The sequence below is a fragment of the Crinia signifera genome, chromosome 2, assembly GCF_055691185.1.
Source record: "Crinia signifera chromosome 2, ASM5569118v1, whole genome shotgun sequence".
Taxonomy (NCBI): domain Eukaryota; kingdom Metazoa; phylum Chordata; class Amphibia; order Anura; family Myobatrachidae; genus Crinia; species Crinia signifera.
The window spans coordinates 382,577,870-382,600,006 of NC_139218.1; the positions used below are offsets into that span (position 1 = coordinate 382,577,870).

Here is a 22,137-nt window from a genome sequence, read left to right on the forward strand (position 1 = left end):
GATACATTTGTGTGACATGATCTCCTACATAAATACATACCATTTTGGATTCTGTAAATTGCTTGATTTGAAATAATAATCCACAACTCTTTCTTTTAAGAGTATTTCCATCAATTTCCCTACTGCTGATGTGAGGCTCACTGGTCAGTAGTTGTCTGCATCTTCCTTGCTTTCACTTTTGTGCAGTGGTACGACATTCACACGTTTCCATTACTCCTGCAGCTAGTGACTGGTTGAATAATTCTGTTAATGGTGCTACCAGCACACCTTTAAGCTCTTTAAGTATCATTGGCTATATCCCACATGACCTAATTGATTAATCCACTTTTAGTTTTGATAGTTCTGTTAGGACCTTCTCCTCTATAAATGTACTTATTTCATTTTTATGAATATCTCTGTAACTGTGGCCCTTTCTCCTCTCTTTCTGTAGTGAATATTGAACAAAAATAATTATTAAGATGATCTGCTATTACATTTTCTCTCTCAACAAGACTCCCAGTCTCTCTCTTTAGTATTATTATTCTGCTTTTTGTTTTTCTCCTTTCGGTTATATACCTAAAACATTTTGCCTCCTTTACCCAATGACTGGGCTGTTTTCGTCTTGTGCTTTTCATAACCCTTTTGATACAAAGTTCTGTTGCCTTTAGTATTGCAATTTTTTCCTACCTCTCCTGCACACCTTTCAAGTTGCTCCACTCTGCCAAATAATCTTTTACACATTTTCCAATCCCTACAAAAACAGCCTTCCTAAAATCTAAACCCTTTGAGTTGGTCTCTGTTTTTATACTGAACCATACTGCTTGATGATCACTGAACCTGCCTCTGAATTATTGAGATAATCTCAGTGTCCTTGTCTCAATCACTGATCTCCTACCATATACTGAAGGTGTGTACTGTACAAATCAGCTAAATGAGCAAAATCAGTGTAAAAAATAAAGGAAACATAAAACATTTTTCATAGTGAGTGCTAATACCATTTCAATTTGACAAAATATGACAAATTAGTGAATTTTGAAACTTAGGCCCTTATTCTGGTTGGTGCGGATATGTCCGCGTGCGTTCGTTCCGCCGATGTTTTGTGTCTGCGCATGTGCAGAGGCATATCTGCACATGTGCGAAAGGGACATACGTCCAAATTCCGCATGAATTGTTTACACTACGAACAGGGGGAGGAGAGGGGCGTTAAGGGCTGTTTGGCCTCATTAACATATGGATACGCCCCGCGTTTCATGGGCTTTCCCATGAAAACGCTGGGCGTACGTATGGTAATGCGGCCGTGACGCACGTGTAGGGGGCGGACATATGACATTGCCGGATGTCAGCTGCCCGCCCAGATCCCTGCTTTTGCACGGAGAAATGCCCGAGTGGTCTGAGCTCGCGGGAGCTGCCTGACCGCTCGGTCCTGCATTCGATGGTATGCGACCATCGAATGATGGGGGAGGTTCCCAGAGATGGAGGAGGTGTATACATGAGAAATCCACTCGTGCTCCGTGCGGTCAGCGGCTTACCGCATTCGGACGGAGTGAGCGATCCGTACGGAAGGCAGGGTTTAGGAGGCACGGTCCTGGCCGCATATTCGGCTCCGGCCGCACAGACCAGAATAAGGCCCTTAATTTGGGATGCCACTAAACTACGACAGACATATCCCTTTAAACCCTTCAAATGTCTCCAAAGTGTTTGTTATTAAAATGAAATGTTAAAACTAACTTCTAAAAACCTGATTCAGCTTTAAAGTGAGTTTCTGAAATGCCACCTTAAAAAAAGTGTGCATTGATAAATGCTGACAAAAATATAAGTGTATGTTTCTTTTTTTGAGTATACCTATTCAATATTTTAAATAAAGACTCAGCATTTGACCATTTGTAACTGAATAAAAATTAAATATTTTACCAAAGAATATTTATTTACAGAATTATATTTTACAAATCTAAAAATATTGCACATATAAAAATGTATAATACTATTAACAATATATATATAACATTAAAATATATATTGTACAGTATCTTAAGCTACTAACTATTTTACAGCACATGTTAATACAGTAGGTGAGCATTAGTTTACAAAAACCTGGAATCCAGATCATTTTATTTTAATATCAAATGATTAAATGTAATTAAAATGTAATTAAAATTGTCATTTGGGGTAAAACTAAATTATTAAAAAAAATGTGACTGCTTATTTATATCTTTTATAAAGAACATATTACTGAAAATAGCTACCAGTAAAACTAATATTGCATAGATTTCTAAGTAGGAGGCTAATGACCTTTGCCAAGAAAGTTTACATTTAAACTATATTTCCAGATCTTACATGCTACTGAGTTGAGGTAGCTAAACCAATTCTCTTCTTTAATTTGTTCATTACAAAAGCAACATTTTGTATTTTGCTGAAACAACAAATTAGAAATTATTTCAGAGATTAGAAATTAATGTTATTTTGTTCCATGTTAAAATGCTGTAATTCATTTTATAAATATGCAAGAATAATTTACAATATGATGTTAATAGCTAATTCTGACCATTATAAATGTCAAAGATACTTAAGGTGGTAAACCACCCCTATTTACATCTGTACACAGCAATAGGCAAGTATCTGGAATTTTAAATAAGTGATTTGCTTTACAAATTGCTTTTAAATAACAATAAAAGTTGTTGATGCTTTCAATATGGATTCAAATTTCCTGGATAATATTTAACATGTATTTAATAAAATGTTGTTTTGCTTTTTCAAAACTTCTATTATGACTACAATAAATAAATAAATAAAGCATTTTAAATTAAAACTTGTAGCTATCACAGGATTTTTTTAATGAACTTTTTCAGTTTTTATATTTATTAACCCTCAATTAAAAATAAAATGTATGTTATTTATATTTTTATCAAGACTATCTATTTTATTATTGTTTAACATTTCTTATGTAGATCTCAACTTAGTATTTTTTGTTCAAGTTTGGACACATTTTGTGTGCCGCACATTGATATACACTATGTTTTAGTATAAATTTCTGATGCAGAGATTTATATCAAAACAATTTCAAATACTAAAAGCTTTTTTAAACTAAAATATCACTTAATTTGCTATTTATTTCTACAAGTCACCATGTTACAATTTTGTAATTTTTTTAAAACTATTACAAGGGACCATTTTTTAAAAGACAAAATTTGAAATAATTCATAATATTTATATATAAAACTTAGTAATATTTGTATATTAAAATCAAAATATAATTGATATTAAAATATATTTCAATGCCTCTTTTTTTTATAATATAACTGCAGTCCAGCTATTACAAAAGGGTCATAATTTACTGAATAATAAACCCCTCAATTAAATTATATGCTGCATATACAGTAACTAATTATCTTTATTTGATAAAACTCGAAGTATTACCATTGTTTGTGTTAACACAATTTATTTTTGTAGTCCAGTATCTCATTAAAATTTCAAAATAGATTATTTTTCTTTCATTTATCATTTACACATTACCTTTTTTAAACTCTATTGTATCTTTTCGACTGTATATTTTTCTCTTTATTTCAGGCATTTTCAGATCTAGCTATTTCACCAAATTTAAGGACTACATATTTGACTAAATTTGAAATTTTATTTTTAACACCGCACTTGTTTAGACACAGAATATAAATGATGCATGGCTGAGGATATAATGTTATAATTCTTTTAAATTTACATTAATAATTTGGGCTAAACAATGACAAAAGTGATTAGTATTGTTGTTTCACGGCACTGGCTATGGGCTACACCCAGCAAGTAATAAAATATAGCTATTACAAAGTCATAAACAAAATCAGTCTCCCAAAAGAGGTAAAAACTAGGAAATGTATTCTACTGAAACCTTTAGAACAGTCCTGTTACCATGTATTTAACTAGTAGTTACACCTGATTATTAGTTTCATGGTCACTGTTGCTTCTCTGAGGAAGTTCATCTTACTCAAGTCTTAAATTAAGAGTCATTAATATAAGCTTCTCATTTAGCAGCACCACTGTATGCTATAGTAGTCTGTATGGACTCTTAGAGAACATTCTACAGCACAACTATGTAGGTGTAACTAGGCCCAGCCCTGTTACGAAAGCATTGTTTGACCATTCTTGCCCATCTCGCTCTCAAGTGACAATATTCCTCTCTTTGGCCCCAAGTCCAATGATCATAGCCTTCAATAGGTAAAGCTGTCCAAATGATGCCATTCATGTCCACCAAGTCCAGGAGGAGGGACATCGCAAAACTCATCAAATCCCTTTTATGTTCATACGGCCACACTCCTCCTTGTTTTCCAAAAGATTGATTTAATTTCGCAGTTTATGGTCTCCTGCCAGTCTTCCCTGTAAAAGGAAAAAAAATATTGTTTTACACTTTGTAGTTATTTATTTGTGAACAGTAAGGCTGATTTTTAAGCCTGAGACCACATTAAACCCTGACGTTGAGTTGAGAGTCAACCCCCTGTAAGAAATAAGTGATTGATACTTGAAGTATAGTATCAGTATCTGACTGGGATGCGCGTTCTAGTTTCCTGTCTTCAGGGAGATGGGCAGGGTTAGAGGGGGGGAGCGGGGAGGTGGAGGGACAGCGATGGGGGCAGCGGGGAACCAGGGGAGCTCCTGTTGAACGGGATTAGCGTGCGTCTCGTGCGCGCACATCCCCTTCGAGCGGCTGGTGAGTCCACCGCCAGCCCCTGCCTGAATAAGCAGTGCTCCAATTGTAGGTCATATTTGTTTTTTTCTTAGTGATGAGAGACCATACGATGTGTGAGGGGCGGAGTTTTGTAAGTTTAATTAGGGACTGACAGATTGTGATATTCATCTTACTGTATGTACTGGAAATTCCTTCCATCCTTACCTATTATTATTTACATTGTGTTTATGTTCTTCCATTTGTTGGTGGTGGAAGAAGTTTCTTTTTATTTGTGAATATGATATTTTTAAGTTAGCTGGGTGCACTTTCCCTATGATGCAATAGACCATTTGTGTAACCTTTTTTAGCAGGGTGCTGTGGAAATAGTAGGTCCAGGTATATCAAGGAAAAACTATATTCTCTCCATGAAGGATATGTTTCTTTCTGCAATCAGGTAAGCAGTTCCTTTGGACCACGAGTGAAGCTACAGGGTTTGTGAATGGAGTGGAACATTGGGAGTACAGTAGTATCTGCCAAACAACAGGTTTGCTCCAAGAGTTACCATATGTTCACAGATTTATCAGAAACTCTGGAAGGGAGATGCAGGTAAACAGGATGAGGGAATACTCAGTGTGTCTCAAAGGCTAGTTAGACAGGCTTGTGAAGTTACCAAGCAGAAGATGTGGTATAATCAATGGACCTGAGCTTAAGTCTTCACATATAATATATTGCTCAGTGTCCTGTCTTCATCAGGGACCAGAGATGGTCACTGATGAAAAGGAGACTCTCTGACAGGGGGAAACAGCTGATGACAGGAGCATGCTCCTCCGACCAGCATCCACCCCAGGGCCGGTTGCGGGAGCGCACTCCCGGCGACAGTCACCCACGTACTTACAGGGATCTGGTCGCTTAGCGGCGATATCCCCAGTGATATACGCTAGAATCACCCAGTGTGCGCGAGGCTTATGAGATTAGGTCCATGTCCACGCCACTTGGCATCAAGAATGCAATGTCCACATTCAAGTGCTTAGTAAAGTGCTTGAGTGGTTCAGAGGATGGAGCCAGACTGGTGGGTCTATATTCAGTCAGAATTTTTTTAACTGGGAGTTGGCATATGCAACCACCACAATACAGGGGTGCTTAACAGTGCCACAGGCTGTGAAGAAACCATGCCTAATTTCTAGTCTATAGCCGGTATTTCTTTTTATTGACTGACCACAACACGGTAAAGTACAGTAAATACACCTGAGAAGAACAGGGCATGGTTATGAAGTGGGGCTTGGCTCCTCAGATTTATGACCTAGCATTTCTGGAAGGGTTCTCAAGAATACACAAGGATTGCTTGAGTTCTAGCTACCAGTGCTTATGGGCTGTGGCCCTGTGATCTGAATCATATTAGGCTTAGAGGTGGTACAAGGCCCCATTAAAAAAGCAAGAAGTAAACCTGGTTGTGGGAACAAAAGATTAGAATTTCTAACATGGATTAAGTGATGCCAGTTCTAAGAGAGGGGTGGTATGCAGGCAGGAGGTGGTGTGCAGGCAGGAGGTGGTGTGCATGCCGGGGGTGGTATGCAGGCAGGAGATGGTATACAGGCAGGAGGAAGTATGCAGGTAGGGGGTGGTATGCAGGCACGAGGTGGTATGCAGGCAGGAGGTGGTATGCAGGCAGGAGGTGGTATACATGCAGGAGGTGGTATGAAGGCAGGAGGTGGTATGAAGGCAGGGGGTGGTGTGCACCTTCTCCTGCATTACTAATGATCGCATATGCTAAGCTTCCCTTAGCAGCTTAGCAAATACGATCCAACCTGAATCAGACCCTAATTGCACACATAACACCCGTTATATAAAATAAGCCCAGTAGTCTGGAGAGCTCAGGGGTTCCTCCTGCCGGTTACTGGCTAAGATACATTACCACAACAGCATGCACACAGGACAACAACATAGTCTGTCATTAGAGTGGAGCCACTACCTCATTTCTATTCCTTTTTAGAAAGCAGTTTTTCCGCTTTTCTCCGTTTGAACTCTGCAATTTCCTCCTCTGTTAAACCATGAGCATTACACCTGTAGTAGATATATATATATATAATCGACGTTAGTGGAGTGATTATGTCTCCGGAACAAGGTAACTTGTGACAAATGATAAAGGTGTCTATGTACTAAGTCTTGGAGACAGATAAAGTGGATGGAGATTCACATTGACTCGCTAAGAGCCGAATTCAGTCCGGGGACCGATGGTGTGGCTCTGTGCATGCATATTGGCTCCTAAGTGCCATTTTTAAATTCAGCATGTAACATGCCAGTTAGGAGCTGATTGACCGGTACTTTATTTCTCTCCTTTTTATCACTATTCAAGGAATAGTACATCTCCCCAATAATGTTTATACATGAATAGGTGACTCTTCCAATGTACTGTAAGTATCTTTCCCCAAACCCCATTTTTATTACACATAAATATTTTGTTGTTTGTTAGGGGGGGGGGGGGGGGTGTACCCAAACTTGGAGTGAGTTGCAGTGCCAGCCAATCAGCTCCTGTCATGTTACAGGCTGTGTTTGAAAAATGGCAGTTGGGAGCTGATTAGCTGGTACTTTATCTCGCCTCGATTTGATAAATCTCCCCTCTTAATTTGCTAAATGATTAACAATTAGTTGTCTGTGGTCTCACCAATTTTTAGTTACTCCTCAAATTCTATGCCCCAGAAAATAAATAGATTGGGAGCATGTTACCCCTGATTAACTCCAGGCCTCCGCACAGATAGGCCCAACATCATGATGGGAAAATGACCAGCAACATATAAATAATATTTTTTTTTTTTTTATTGCTCTGTACCTTACATTTCTGCTTTTACCTATTTAGGGAGACAGTGGGGCTGACACTGTACATGCCCACATGTCACTGGCCACTCCCACACATCACTGGGCACACCAACATGGTACTGGCCACACCCACACATCACTGCTCACACCTCCGCCCATGTGGCCCTTAATCCGGACATGGTAGTAAACAGCAGACACCTGTTTGCAATTCCACGAACAAGTCCTTAAAAACACAAACTGCAACCACCGACCGGTGTTGCCAAAATGCATTTTCAGGACCAAAAGCCAGGTGCTCATTTTATACAGCGCCTGGCTCCTGTGACTGTGATGGAGCTGACAGCGCAGTCAGGTAAGTCTTCGGGAGCAGCCCGCATCTGCCGGAGCCCAGATTGATGAAAACAAGAGGCTGGCCTGTGAGGCCACGCCCCTTACACAAGGCCACACCCCCTTTTACAGACGCACAGTGCAGAAAGAAACACTATGCAAAAACGGATGTCATGGGGCAAAGAGACACCCTGGCAGGGGACAGAGTTTAGAGTGCTTCAAGGAAGTTAGAACTAAAAAAGGATTTCTGGAAATACCAGGACCACAAAAAAAAAAAAAAATGGAAACATAAATCTTATTAACAAAGATAAATCAGTAAAGATTGAAAGTATAATGCTAAAATATGCATAAATACAGTTATAAATAGGGATGAGCCACTCATGCCAGTATCAGAGTCCCCTCTGACATCAGTTTTCTCACGGGACTTGCATGAAATGAAAAAATCTATTAACCCCTTCCCGACATTTGACGTATATATACGTCATGGCCGGGATGTACTTCCCGACACATGACGTATATATACGTCATGACTTTAAACTGTCCCCGCGTCTATAGACGCGGTGACAGTTTAAACATGTCTGCTGTCCCTGACAGCAGACATGTCCCTGCATGCCCAGGGGGGGCGGCGATGCCTCCCCCCCGTCGGCGATCGCTGTGATTGGCTGTTCAATGTGAACAGCCAGTCGCAGCGTTTTCCTGTGTTACCGGCGAATCAGACGCTCGGTAACACAGGTGTCAATCACCGTCGGGTGTGAGGGGGCATGAGGGGGTCACCGGTGATGACCACACCTCACCCCACCTCACCCCACCTGCCCCCAAGGCTGTGATTGGTCCGTCGGACCGACGGACCAATCACAGCCAAGGCGCGTCATTTAAACTAACGGTGACTGCGCTGCAGACGCCATTCCGGTCTGGAATTGCGTGCAGAGCGGTCACCGACCAATCTGTCGTGATATACATACCTGATCCTTGCCTGATACTTACCTGATCACCGCTGGTAGCGTGCTGCCAGCAGCTGGATGCTTCCTGGATCTTGTGACTTCCTGTGTGCTGCTGCTGCAGTGTCATAGAGTCACAGATCGTGAGAGATAGTGACAGATAGTGACAGAGAGTGACAGAGAGTGACAGAGAGTGATAGAGAGTGATAGAGAGTGCTATATTTTGTGTCTGCTGCACCCCTTTTGTGCTGATCAGTATATCTGTGCTGATCAGCAACTCTTTTTTTTTTTTTTTTTTTTATATATATACCTGTCAGTTGCACCAAAGGTTGTGCTGCCTGTGCAACTGACTGCTGCCCCCCCTGCTGCCCCCCCTTTTGTGCTGATCAGTTTAAATTAATTAACTGATCAGCAACTTTTTGGGGGTTCAGGGTTTTTTTTTTATATATACCCTGTCAGGTTGCACCCACAGTTTTGTGCCTGCTGCCCCTCACTGCTAATCAGTGTTGCATCACTGATCTGCAGTTTTTTTTTTTTTGGAGAGTGCAGTGGGGTTTTGTTTTTACACCCACGTTGCTTTTGTGGGTGTCCTGTGGCCGCTGATCAGTGACGTACATCACTGAACAGCATTTTTGGCACAGGGTTGATATAATTTTTTTTCTGCAGTTTTTTTAAATTGTTTTTTTTTTGGAGAGTGCTGTGGTTTATTACACCCACGTTGCTTTTGTGGGTGTCCTATGGCCGCTGATCAGTGACGTACATCACTGAACAGCATTTTTGGCACAGGGTTGATATAATTTTTTTTCTGCAGTTTTTTTTAAATTGTTTTTTTTTTTTTGAAGAGTGCTGTGGTTTATTACACCCACGTTGCTTTTGTGGGTGTCCTGTGGCCGCTGATCAGTGACGTACATCACTGAACAGCATTTTTGGCACAGGGTTGATATAATTTTTTTTCTGCAGTTTTTTTAAATTGTTTTTTTTTTGGAGAGTGCTGTGGTTTATTTATTTTTTTATTGTTTTTACACCCACGTTGCTTTTGTGGGTGTCCTGTTGCCTTTGAGCGCTGTTCAGTGACGGACGTTACTGACCAACATCTGTGCTCAATTTTTGGCGCAGGACCTTTTTTTTTTTTTTTTTTAACCCCTTCAATTTTTTTTTTTATTGGGATCAAATTCCTGTATAAAGTATTTTTTTTTTCTGCACTACATACACACTACACACGACATACCCCCCGTGTTGAAATAAAGTTTGTACCCCCCCTACACTATACACGTGTTGAAACATTACACTTACAGAAACACAAAAATAAAAATGGCATCCCAAATGTCATCCCAAATGTCATCCCAGTCATCCAGAAGAATGTATTCAGCGGAGGAGGCATATGCCATGCTTGCCTCTGACTCTGACACAGCCAGTGATGCAAGCGGGGAATTTGAAGGATTCGTCTTAAGCTCCTCTTCCTCCTCTAGTGATGAGGGACCCCCTCAAAGACGCCCCCGTAGAGCAGCTGAGACCCCCCCCCCAAATGATTGATCCCGTATGGACCCCACCACCAGACAATTTTGAGCCCCAGGTTCCTGAGTTTTTGGCCATCCCAGGAATCCAATTTGATTCAACAGGTCTCAGAGAAATTGACTTTTTCAAATTATTTTTCTCTGATGATTTTATAAATTTAATGGTGGACCAAAGAAATTTATATGCCCAGCAGTTTATTGCTCAAAACCCCACGTCATCATTTGCTAGGTGGACCCCTGTAGATGCGGTAGAGATGATGACGTTTTGGGGTCTGGTGTTACATATGGGCATAGTAAAAAAGCCAGAAATTAGGCAATATTGGAGTACAGATGTTCTGTACAGCACCCCATTTTACCGTATGGCCATGACTCGGACTCGTTTTGAGACAACCCTTAAATTTTTAGATTACACCGATAATGCACAGTGCCCACCCAGAGATGATCCCACCTTTGACCGGCTATTCATAGTCAGGCCGGTCATTGATCATTTCAGTGCCAAATTTGCAGAGATGTACATCCCTGAAAAATTTATTTGTATCGACGAGTCCCTTATACATTTTAAAGGAAGGGTTAAATTCCGCCAGTACCTTCCCAGTAAGAGGGCAAGGTATGGCATAAAAATGTATAAACTGTGTGAAAGCACCTCAGGGTACACCCACAGGTTTAGGGTATATGAAGGGAAGGATTCAAGAATTGAACCGCCAGAATGCCCCCCCTCCCTCGTAGGTGTTAGTGGAAAAATTGTCTGGGATTTAGTGCACCCCTTCCTGGATAAAGGTTATCACCTCTATGTGGATAACTTTTACACTAGCATCCCCCTGTTTAAGGCCCTTGGTTCAAGAGGTACAGCAGCTTGCGGTACTGTGCGCAAGAACCAAAGAGGCCTCCCAAAAACGCACATTGCCCAAGTACTGAGAAGGGGTGAAAGCAGGGCACAATCCACCGAAAATATGTTGTTGGTCAAATATAAGGACAAGAGGGATGTCCTTATACTGACAACAATTCATGGAGACAGTACCACCTCCATCCCTGTACGAGGTACCAGTACCCACACCTCAAAACCTAATTGTATCCTAGATTACAATAAGTACATGGGCGGAGTGGATCTTTCAGATCAGGTACTGAAGCCGTACAGTCCCCTGCGGAAAACAAAAATCTGGTACAAGAAGCTGGCCGTGTATATCATCCAGATGGCACTGTATAACGCTTACGTGCTATTCCGTTCTACCAGCCAGAGGGGGACATTTATGCACTTTCAAGAGGAAGTCATAAAGGGCCTAATATTTGGGAACCAGCAGGCAGAGGGCCCCAGTACTTCTAGTACTGGCCCCCGTATTGTACCAGGGCAGCATTTTCCTAACGAAATCCCCTCCACTGCAAGAAAGGGCAGGACACAAAGAAGGTGCAAAGTTTGCTATAAAAAGGGAATAAGAAAGGATACTATTTTCCACTGTGAAACTTGCCCCGACAAACCCGGCCTATGTATAAAGGAGTGTTTTAAAATATACCACACATCTATGGATTATTAGGTTCATCATTTCACCGTGCTTCGGGGGTCTTGCTAATGCCACATAGCACCCACCATTCATTCCACCAGAATCTGAGCTGCAAAATCCAAAAATCACTCCTTCCCTTCTGAGTCCTGCCATGCACCCAACTGGTATTTTTTGGTCACATATGAGGCATTGCCATACTCGGGAGAAATTGGGGCACAGATTTTGGGATGCTTTGTCTCCTTCATTCCTTGTGAAAATGAAACATTTTGAGCCAGAACTACATTTTTGTGTAAAAAATGTAATTTTTCATTTGCACAGCCCAGTTGTATCAAAATTGGTGAAACCCCTGGGGGTTTGAAATGTAAACTATACCCCTAGATGAATTCCCTGAGGGGTGTAGTTTGCAAAATGGGGTCACTTGTGGGGGGGTTCCACTGTATTGGTGCTTCGGGGGTCTTGCTAATGCGACATAGCACCCACCAACATTCCACCAGAATCTGTGCTGCAAAATCCAAATATCACTCCTTCCCTTCTGAGTCCTGCCATTTTTTGGTCACACATGAGGCATTGTCGTACTCGGGAGAAATTGGGGCACAGATTTTGGGGTGCTTTGTCTCCTTCATTCCTTGTGAAAATGAAAAATTTTGGTACTTATGTAGTATCTGGGCTGCCGATTTTTTGATTGTATGCCTTAAGTTAAGGCATACAATCAGATGCGATGCGATGCGATATCGCATCGCATCGCATCGCATGCGACCATCGGATGCGATGACCCGATTTTTCCATAGGAATCAATGTTAAAATGGACTGAGTCCATTTTAACATGGAATTCAATGGGAAAAAGGGGTCCTTTTCATACCCCTACTATCCAAGTGGGCATGGAGTTGGATATAAACCTGTGGCGAGCGTAGCGAGCCACCGAGCCCGAAGCGTGGCGAGCGAAGCGAGCCCCGCGAGGGGCCGGTATTCTGTGTCCCCTCGCGGGGCTCGCTACGCTCGCCACGCTTCGGGCTCGGTGGCTCGCTACGCTCGCCACAGGTTTATATCCAACTCCATGCCCACTTGGATAGTAGGGGTATGAAAAGGACCCCTTTTTCCCATTGAATTCCATGTTAAAATGGACTCAGTCCATTTTAACATTGATTCCTATGGAAAAATCGGGTCATCGCATCGCATCGCATCGCATCGATGGTCGCATGCGATGCGATGCGATGTGCCCGATTCGACCCGATTTAGAAATCGGCAGCCCAGATACTACATAAGTACCAAAATTTTGAGCCAGAACTGCATTTTTGTGTAAAAAATGTAATTTTTCATTTGCACAGCCCAGTTGTATCAAAATTGGTGAAACCCCTGGGGGTTTGAAATGTACACTATACCCCTAGATGAATTCCCTGAGGGGTGTAGTTTGCAAAATGGGGTCACTTGTGGGGGGGTTCCACTGTATTGGTGCTTCGGGGGTCTTGCTAATGCGACATAGCACCCACAACATTCCACCAGAATCTGAGCTGCAAAATCCAAAAATCACTCCTTCCCTTCTGAGTCCTGCCATGCACCCAAATGGTATTTTTTGGTCACATGTGAGGCATTGCCGTACTCGGGAGAAATTGGGGCACAGATTTTGGGGTGCTTTGTCTCCTTCATTCCTTGTGAAAATGAAAAATTTGGAGCCAGAACTGCATTTTTGTGTAAAAAATGTAATTTTTCATTTGCACAGCCCAGTTGTATCAAAATTGGTGAAACCCCTGGGGGTTTGAAATGTACACTATACCCCTAGATGAATTCCCTGAGGGGTGTAGTTTGCAAAATGGGGTCACTTGTGGGGGGGTTCCACTGTATTGGTGCTTCGGGGGTCTTGCTAATGCGACATAGCACCCACCAACATTCCACCAGAATCTGAGCTGCAAAATCCAAAAATCACTCCTTCCCTTCTGAGTCCTGCCTTGCACCCAAAAGGTATTTTTTGGTCACATGTGAGGCATTGCCGTACTCGGGAGAAATTGGGGCACAGATTTTGGGGTGCTTTGTCTCCTTCATTCCTTGTGAAAATGAAAAATTTGGAGCCAGAACTGCATTTTTGTGTAAAAAATGTAATTTTTCATTTGCACAGCCCAGTTGTATCAAAATTTGTGAAACCCCTGGGGGTTTGAAATGTACACTATACCCCTAGATGAATTCCCTGAGGGGTGTAGTTTGCAAAATGGGGTCACTTGTGGGGGGTTTCCACTGTATTGGTGCTTCGGGGGTCTTGCTAATGCGACATAGCACCCACCAACATTCCACCAGAATCTGAGCTGCAAAATCCAAAAATCACTCCTTCCCTTCTGAGTCCTGCCATGCACCCAAATGGTATTTTTTGGTCACATGTGAGGCATTGCCGTACTCGGGAGAAATTGGGGCACAGATTTTGGGGTGCTTTGTCTCCTTCATTCCTTGTGAAAATGAAAAATTTGGAGCCAGAACTGCATTTTTGTGTAAAAAAATTAATTTTTCATTTTCACTGCCCAGTTGTACCACAATTGGTGAAACCCCTGGGGGTTTAAAATGTACACTATACCCCTAGATGAATTCCCTGAGGGGTGTAGTTTGCAAAATGGGGTCACTTGTGGGGGGGTTCCACTGTATTGGTGCTACGGGGGTCTTGCTAATGCGACATAGCACCCACCAACATTCCACCAGAATCTGAGCTGCAAAATTCAAAAATCACTCCTTCCCTTCTGAGTCCTGCCATGCACCCAAATGGTATTTTTTGGTCACATGTGAGGCATTGCCGTACTCGGGAGAAATTGGGGCACAGATTTTGGGGTGCTTTGTCTCCTTCATTCCTTGTGAAAATGAAAAATTTGGAGCCAGAACTGCATTTTTGTGTAAAAAATGTAATTTTTCATTTGCACAGCCCAGTTGTATCAAAATTGGTGAAACCCCTGGGGGTTTGAAATGTACACTATACCCCTAGATGAATTCCCTGAGGGGTGTAGTTTGCAAAATGGGGTCACTTGTGGGGGGGTTTCACTGTATTGGTGCTTCGGGGGTCTTGCTAATGCGACATAGCACCCACCAACATTCCACCAGAATCTGAGCTGCAAAATCCAAAAATCACTCCTTCCCTTCTGAGTCCTGCCATGCACCCAAATGGTATTTTTTGGTCACATGTGAGGCATTGCCGTAGTCGGGAGAAATTGGGGCACAGATTTTGGGGTGCTTTGTCTCCTTCATTCCTTGTGAAAATGAAAAATTTGGAGCCAGAACTGCATCTTTGTGTAAAAAAAATAATTTTTCATTTTCACTGCCCAGTTGTACCACAATTGGTGAAACCCCTGGGGGTTTGAAATGTACACTATACCCCTAGATGAATTCCCTGAGGGGTGTAGTTTGCAAAATGGGGTCACTTGTGGGAGGGTTCCTAACTTTTAGCATCTTATAGTGCCTAGAAACCTACATGGTGCCTAAAAAATAATCTCATAAAAAAGAGGCTCCAAAATCAAGTAGGTGCTCCTTCTATTATGAAGCCTGTGGTTTGGTCAACGTGCACACTAGGGCCACATATAGGATATTTATGAAAACAAAAGAATTGGGGGAATCAATTTTTAGTCACATTTCTCTAGTAAAATCTACTGTGTTCCTTAGAAAAATGTATTAAAATTGCAAATCTGCAAAAAAAATGAAATTTTGAAATTTCACCTACACTTTGTTTTAATTCCTGTGAAACACCTAAAGGGTTAACAAACTTCCAAAATGCTGTTTTGAATACTGTGAGGGGTGCAGTTTTTGAAATGGCATCATTTATGGGGGTGTCTCACATACAAGTCCCTCAAAGTCACATCAGAACTGAACTGGTCCCTAAAAAAATCAGTGTTTGAAATTTTCTTGAAAATTTGAGAATTTGCTATTCATATTTTAAGCCTCCTAGTGTCCAAAAAAATTAAAAGGAGGCTGAAATAATGATGGAAACATAAAGTAGACATATGGTCTATGTTAGTTATTAACTATTTTGAGTGGTATGATTATTTGTCTCACAAGCAGAAAATTTAACATTTTGAAAATTGCTAAATTTTCCATTTTTTTACGACATTTTGGTATTTTTCACAAAAAAACAGAGACTGTATCGACCCAAATTTACCACTAACTTGAAGTACAATGTGTCACGAGAAAACAATCTCAAAATCACTGGGATAAGTAAAAGCAAAAAAAAGTTATCCCCACTTAAGTGATACATGTCAGATTTGAAAAAAAGGGCTCTGTCAGGAAGGCAAAAACATGCTGCGTCAGGAAGGGGTTAAATAAAGACAAAAACACCTCTAAATGTTAGTGCAGAAAATGAAAAAAAGTCCCTGAAATCACTAAGGTAGTAGAACAAACTGCACGTTCAGAAACACAGAAAATCCCAGAGGAGAGTTTAAGTGTGTACGCCAATCAGAGGACAGGATTTGGATGACTATGGGGCTCAGTTCTGGGATGCACTATGGAAAAACGACATTGGAGGACTTGGAGGCCACCTTATTAGTAAAGATGATGGAAGTGTTAATATTTATGTACAGAGAACAAGGGTTTAGAATTAGTAGGTTTCACTAGCAGCATAGGAAAGGATTCTTGTCTGTAAGGGTATAGAAGATGTAGGATTCCTTTCATCTAGAGGTGGTGATGGAAAATTCAGCAAGATTAATTAAAAGGGATTGTACTCTATGGCTCTATTGCAAAAAAAAAAGAAAAAAGATCTCTAGATACAATTTCAAGACGTACAGTAGTAATACTTATACCTTGAGGTGGTGATGGAAACTTCATCAGAATTGTTTAAAATGGATTGCACTCAATGGGGGAAATTTTACTAAGATGAGAGTTCTGTTTCACGGGATGTTACGACTGGCAACCAATCAGAATCTACTTCTTTTGTATTTAGCACCTTCTAAAACTGATTTGTTGCCCATAGCAACAACATCCTATCTGAAATAGAACTCGTATTTTAGTAAAATTCCCCCTACTGTCTCTACTGCAAAAAACAAGTCTCTGTATATCATTTCAACACATCATGAGTTGAGCTTTCATCAGTTGCATCGTGTGGGACAGAGAGGAAGGTTTTCCCCTTTGCGGCTAATTTGGCAGCTGTTATACTGGGGTGTATATCAGACTAGTTACCAGCCCATCAAAATGACAGAACAACATAACAGTAATGTAATCGGCAACTGCTGTGCGCGCCGTAATGGAGCAACACTTGACTCGGTCCCTTGGATGCCACCTAGTGCCAGAACACTTGAATTCCCCCAATAGAGGTGAGGAGCAGCATTAACCTTTTATTAGTAAGTACATAGTTGCCTCCCCTCCTGCATTCTGCAGGAGACTCCCTGACATAGCAGCAATCTCCCTCTCTCCCTCATTAGTCTAGCAATCTCCCTCATGTCACCTAGCCCACATTACACTGTTACTTTATAGTTACTTCCCCTCCTGCATTCTGCAGGAGACTCCATGACATAGCAACAATCTCCATCTCTACCTCATTACTCTAGTAATCTCCCTCATGTCACCTAGCCCACATTACACTGTTACATCATAGTTACCTCCCCTCCTGCATTCTGCAGGAGACTCCCTGACATAGCAGCAATCTCCCTCTCTCCCTCATTAGTCTAGCAATCTCCCTCATGTCACCTAGCCCAAATTACGCTGTTACATCATAGTTACCTCCCCTCCTGCATTCTGCAGGAGACTCCATGACATAGCAGCAATCTCCCTCTCTCCCTCATTAGTCTAGCAATCTCCCTCCTGTCACCTAGCCCACATTACACTGTTACATTTTTGAGGAAAAAAAGGAATGAGAGATAGATACATCTACATTGAATCATCAGCACCATTTCCCAGCATTTACCAAGTATAGTATCTCCTACTAACTGCTTTGGGCTCATCTACATTTGCATAGAAGTCATTTTAAATTACACACCAACACTTCTAGGTGCCACGTTCACAATCTCTTTACACAATCTTTCCATATATGGAACTAGACACGCCCTTTGGGTGGAGCATGACACACACCCTCAATGGGGCACTTTGCAAAATTCTATTACCAACCATAATCTCCCTGAAACTAGTTTTCAAAAGTAGGATGAGCCACTCTGAATGCCAGTAAGTATGAGTAAGTAAGTTTCATTTATATAGTGCACTTTCTCCAACAGGACTCAAGGTGCTTATATTCCATTCTTCTTGATTAACAGAATTTATGAAGACCAGAGTGTAATGGACCGTTATCTGCGCCGTCTTTACTGCGTTAGATCGAATTCTGCAAAGCTTCCAATTGTTTAAGCTGATTTCTATTACTATAAAATTGATTGATAGAAATTACCTTGCTCATATAACAGATTGTAATGACTGAAATCAAAACTGGCCAATCATCTAGTACATACAGTAGGTTCCTCAGGACCCCAAACTGTTTATGTTTTCCAGGTCTCCTCACAAAATTAAAAGTAAAAAAACTAGCTTTACATGTGGCTCTGTTAAAATGCCAGTGAGTAATGACTACACCTGTGCTCCGCTGGGTGACCAGGAAATGTGTCAGTGAGTAATGACTACCCCTGTGCTCCGCTGGGTGACCAGGAAATGTGTCAGTGAGTAATGACTACACCTGTGCTCCGCTGGGTGACCAGGAAATGTGTCAGTGAGTAATAGCTACACCTGTGCTCCGCGGGGTGACCAGGAAATGTGTCAGTGAGTAATGACTACACCTGTGCTTCTTCTGGGTGACCAGGAAATGTGTCAGTGAGTAATGACTATACCTGTGCTCCTGCTAGGTAACCAGGAAATGTCTCAGCGAATAATGACTACACCTGTGCTTTGCTAGGTAACCAGGAAATGTGTCAGTGAGTAATGTCTACACCTGTACTCCTGCTAGGTAACCAGGAAATGTGTCAGTGAGTAATGACTAAACCTGTACTCCTCCTAGGTAACCAGGAAATGTGTCAGTGAGTAATAACTACACCTGTATTCCTTCTAGGTAACCAGGAAATGTGTCAGTGAGTAATGGATACACCTGTGCTTCTCTGGGTGACCAGGAAATGTGTCAGTGAGTAATGACTATACATATGCTCCTGCAAGGTAACCAGGAAATGTGTCAGCGAGTAATGACTACACTTGTGCTCCTGCTGGGTGACCAGGAAATGTGTCAGTGAGTAATGACTATGCCTGTGCTCCTGCTGGGTGACCAGCATATGTGTCAGTGAGTAATGACTACACCTGTGCTTCTGCTTGGTGACCAGGAAATGTCAGTGAGTAATGATTACACCTGTGCTCCTGCCAGGTGACCAGCATATGTGTCAGTGAGTAATTACTACACCTGTGCTTCTGCTTGGTGACCAGGTATGTCACTCAGTAATGATTACACCTGTGCTACTGCTGGGTGACCAGGAAATGTGTCAGTGAGTAATGACTACACCTGTGCTCCTGTTGGGTGACCAGGAAATGTGTCAACGAGTAACAATTACACCTGTACTCCTAGGTAACCAGGAAATGTCTCAGTGAATAAAATGACTACACCTGTGCTCTACTGGGTGACCAGCATATGTGTCAGTGAGTAATGGCTGCACCTGTGCTTTTGCTGGGTGACCAGGAAATGTGTCAGTGAGTAATAACTACACCTGTGCTACTGCTGGGTGACCAGGAAATGTGTCAGTGAGTAATGACTACACCTGTACTTCTCCTAGGTAACCAGGAAATGTGTCAGTGAGTAATGACTACACCTGTGCTTCTGCTGAGTGACCAGGAAATGGGTCAGTGAGTAATGACTACACCTGTGCTTCTGCTGAGTGACCAGGAAATGGGTCAGTGAGTAATGACTACACCTGTTCTTCTGCTGGGTGACCAGGAAATGTGTCAGTGAGTAATGACTACACCTGTGCTTCTGCTGGGTGACCAGGAAATGTGTCAGTGAGTAATGACTACACTTGTGCTTCTGCTGGGTGACCAGGAAATGTGTCGGTGAGTAATGACTACACCTGTGCTTCTGGTGGGTGACCAGGAAATGTGTCAGTGAGTAATGACTAAACTGACCATAAATTAGTGATGGTTTAGGGCAATTTGACAATTTTGTGATGATTTCCCTAACCATCGCTGATATATGGGTATCACCAACTGACGATTGCTAAAGAGATGGCAGTCGTCATTGCAGATTGATAACCATGGTGGACAATCTGCAATGGACTGAACTTGCGATTACTTATGTATGGTGGTGATCGGTCTTTTGTGCGACCGTTTTCACAACCAAACAATTCTTCCACTGCTGACAATCACTGCTATAGAGATTACAATCAGGTGGTGTATGGGCATTTTCAGATTTGAAGATCCAATGTGAAGATCAAAAAAATTCTGCAAATTACGAGTGAATAATATCTGTAGTGTATGGGCACAGATTCTTAAGGCCTCCGTAAACTTGAGCCGATTCCAACAAATCAGGCAGTCAAATTGTCCCAAAATGTCCCAATTTGATGTCCCCTTAGGTCCGATGCGCACGGGACAGCGAGTCAGTGTTCGGACCTGCCGGCCCTCAAGCCACCCGACCTCGGACCTCCCAACCGGAGGCAAAGGTCCCGTACGACTCGCGGGGTATCAGCTGGCCGGACACTGCTGCGAGACATCGCAGCAGTGTACTGTATGGCCACCTTAAGATTGAGAAATTGTGCAATCGTGGCATAAATTGCAAAATCTCCAAATCATGGATTGCAGATTTCTGATCTAAAAAAGTTAAATTAAATTTTTTGTTATCAACAGTTCTCCATGGAAACCAGTTGTGGCAATCCACTCTGAGTGCCCCTGTGCCCTCAAAAAGGTTTAATGGCAGCCAATGCTGCTATTAGGAAATACTGCAACTTCATAGACACTGCAGGGATGTGAGGGGTTAACAGACCCAGCTCACATCCACTGCAGAGAACCTGACACCCCCCTGATTAGCTGGCTGAGGGAGCGTGAAGAGGAGGTCAGAGGTCAGCTTTGCAGGAACTGATGAGAGAGAGAAGTCTGCAGCAGCATGAGAGGGAAGAGATACACGTGCTGCCAGAGAGGAGACGCTGTGTAGTGTGTGTCCAGTAGCCAGAGCTGGGCAGCGTGAAGTGCAGCAGCCAGGAGAGACTAAGAGAGGAGCTGCAGCACACAGCCACAGACCCAAGGCAGTGATTGATAGCCAGTGCCCGGCTGGAAGGGAAAGAGAGAGAGAGAGAGAGACAAGCATCAAAGCAGAGCAGTGACCCCACAGACCCTGGATGCTAGAGACAGCTGCTGAGAGGAAGCAATCGTTACTGGCTGGAGCCAGCATCAGCAGCAGTAATCACAGGTACCCAGTCCCCCTTGGCTAACCCACCCATGTGCCAACCTGCGTAGAACCCAGCTGAGGCCCAGTTCCAGGGACACCCCTACCCAGCACCTGGAGAGAAGGAGGCCCCTTGAGAGACTCCCTTGGTGAAAGCTCCCTATTTTGCATAGAGCTTCCAAAGCCTGTTGTTACCTGAGTACAGGAGGTTACCCCATGAAACGGGAATCTGCCTGCCCCTCTTTCATGAGGATTGTTTTGTGAGTTACCCTGTTGTGGGTCTATGTAGATAAGTGTGCACACTGTTAGGGCCTAATTCAGAGTGAGGATTTGACTTCGTGGGACCTTGTACTCCGACTCAGGGACTATCGTGTAGTATGCATATATAAGGTGCCCGGCGCCATCTTGTGGACAATCTTTATTACTCCGGTAAAGTCATCTTGTTTTGAAATACCAGTCTTTGAAGTAAATCTCTTTACCCTTGTCTTTATTATAATATTTTTGTTGACTGTCATTTTATGTAGAACTGTCATTTAATGCACCAGTGTTTAGTGTTACGGTACCGTAGGTAGGAATGCTCATGACCAGTACAGTCTGACCCTTGAAACAGACTGAGGTGGTCATTGGTCATACAGTCGTTATTGTAAGTGTGCTGTTTACGCAGTTATGTGAGGAAAGAGCAGCAGGATTGCACTACGTATTCTTTAAATAAATTTCAGTTGCTGCTAAATGTTTAGCGTTGTCTTCTGTGGGTCCCTTGGGTTGTGCCGTTCCCTGCCACAGGTTCTCCAGCAGAAGCCGCGAAGAATCCATAAGCCGCCGCCGTCACCAGCTCCAGATTAAGGTACGCCATCTTGCGTCACACCATACAGGGGCGCTGTCACACAGTCACTTAAGGCGCTCCCAATGATGCTGACGGCATAAAATGATTGACTCCCCCTAACTACAACACCTTAGCAGACATGGCCCAAAGTTTGCCAGTAAATAAATGACTTTATCTCAGCGTGACGAGCATTTGCCGTCTCCCACAACCCTCTACAACAGAAAGTTTTACTGCAACTTTTTACGGTAACTTTACTCTTAAAATTCAGCAGCCGCCCGGCGAACCAGCGATATATTATTCAGACGGCGTATTAACAAG

General features: G+C 42.4%; 1 protein-coding gene across 2 annotated transcripts in view; it reads right to left on the reverse strand.

Annotated features, from left to right (window-relative positions):
• Positions 1–2,148: 2,148 nt before the first annotated feature.
• Positions 2,149–22,137, reverse strand: part of LOC146058143 (retinal guanylyl cyclase 2-like) — a 97,548-nt gene continuing 77,559 nt past the window's right edge. The window contains exons 19-20 of one of the 2 annotated variants that reach the window (XM_083170178.1): positions 6,600–6,691; positions 2,149–4,341 (exon numbers count right to left, since the gene is read on the reverse strand). In XM_083170178.1, coding sequence (XP_083026304.1) covers positions 6,607–6,691 — 85 coding nt within the window. In that variant the 3' untranslated portion in view covers positions 2,149–4,341; positions 6,600–6,606. The remainder of the gene's footprint in view (positions 4,342–6,599; positions 6,692–22,137) is intronic. The other variant, XM_083170179.1, reaches the window with a different exon arrangement.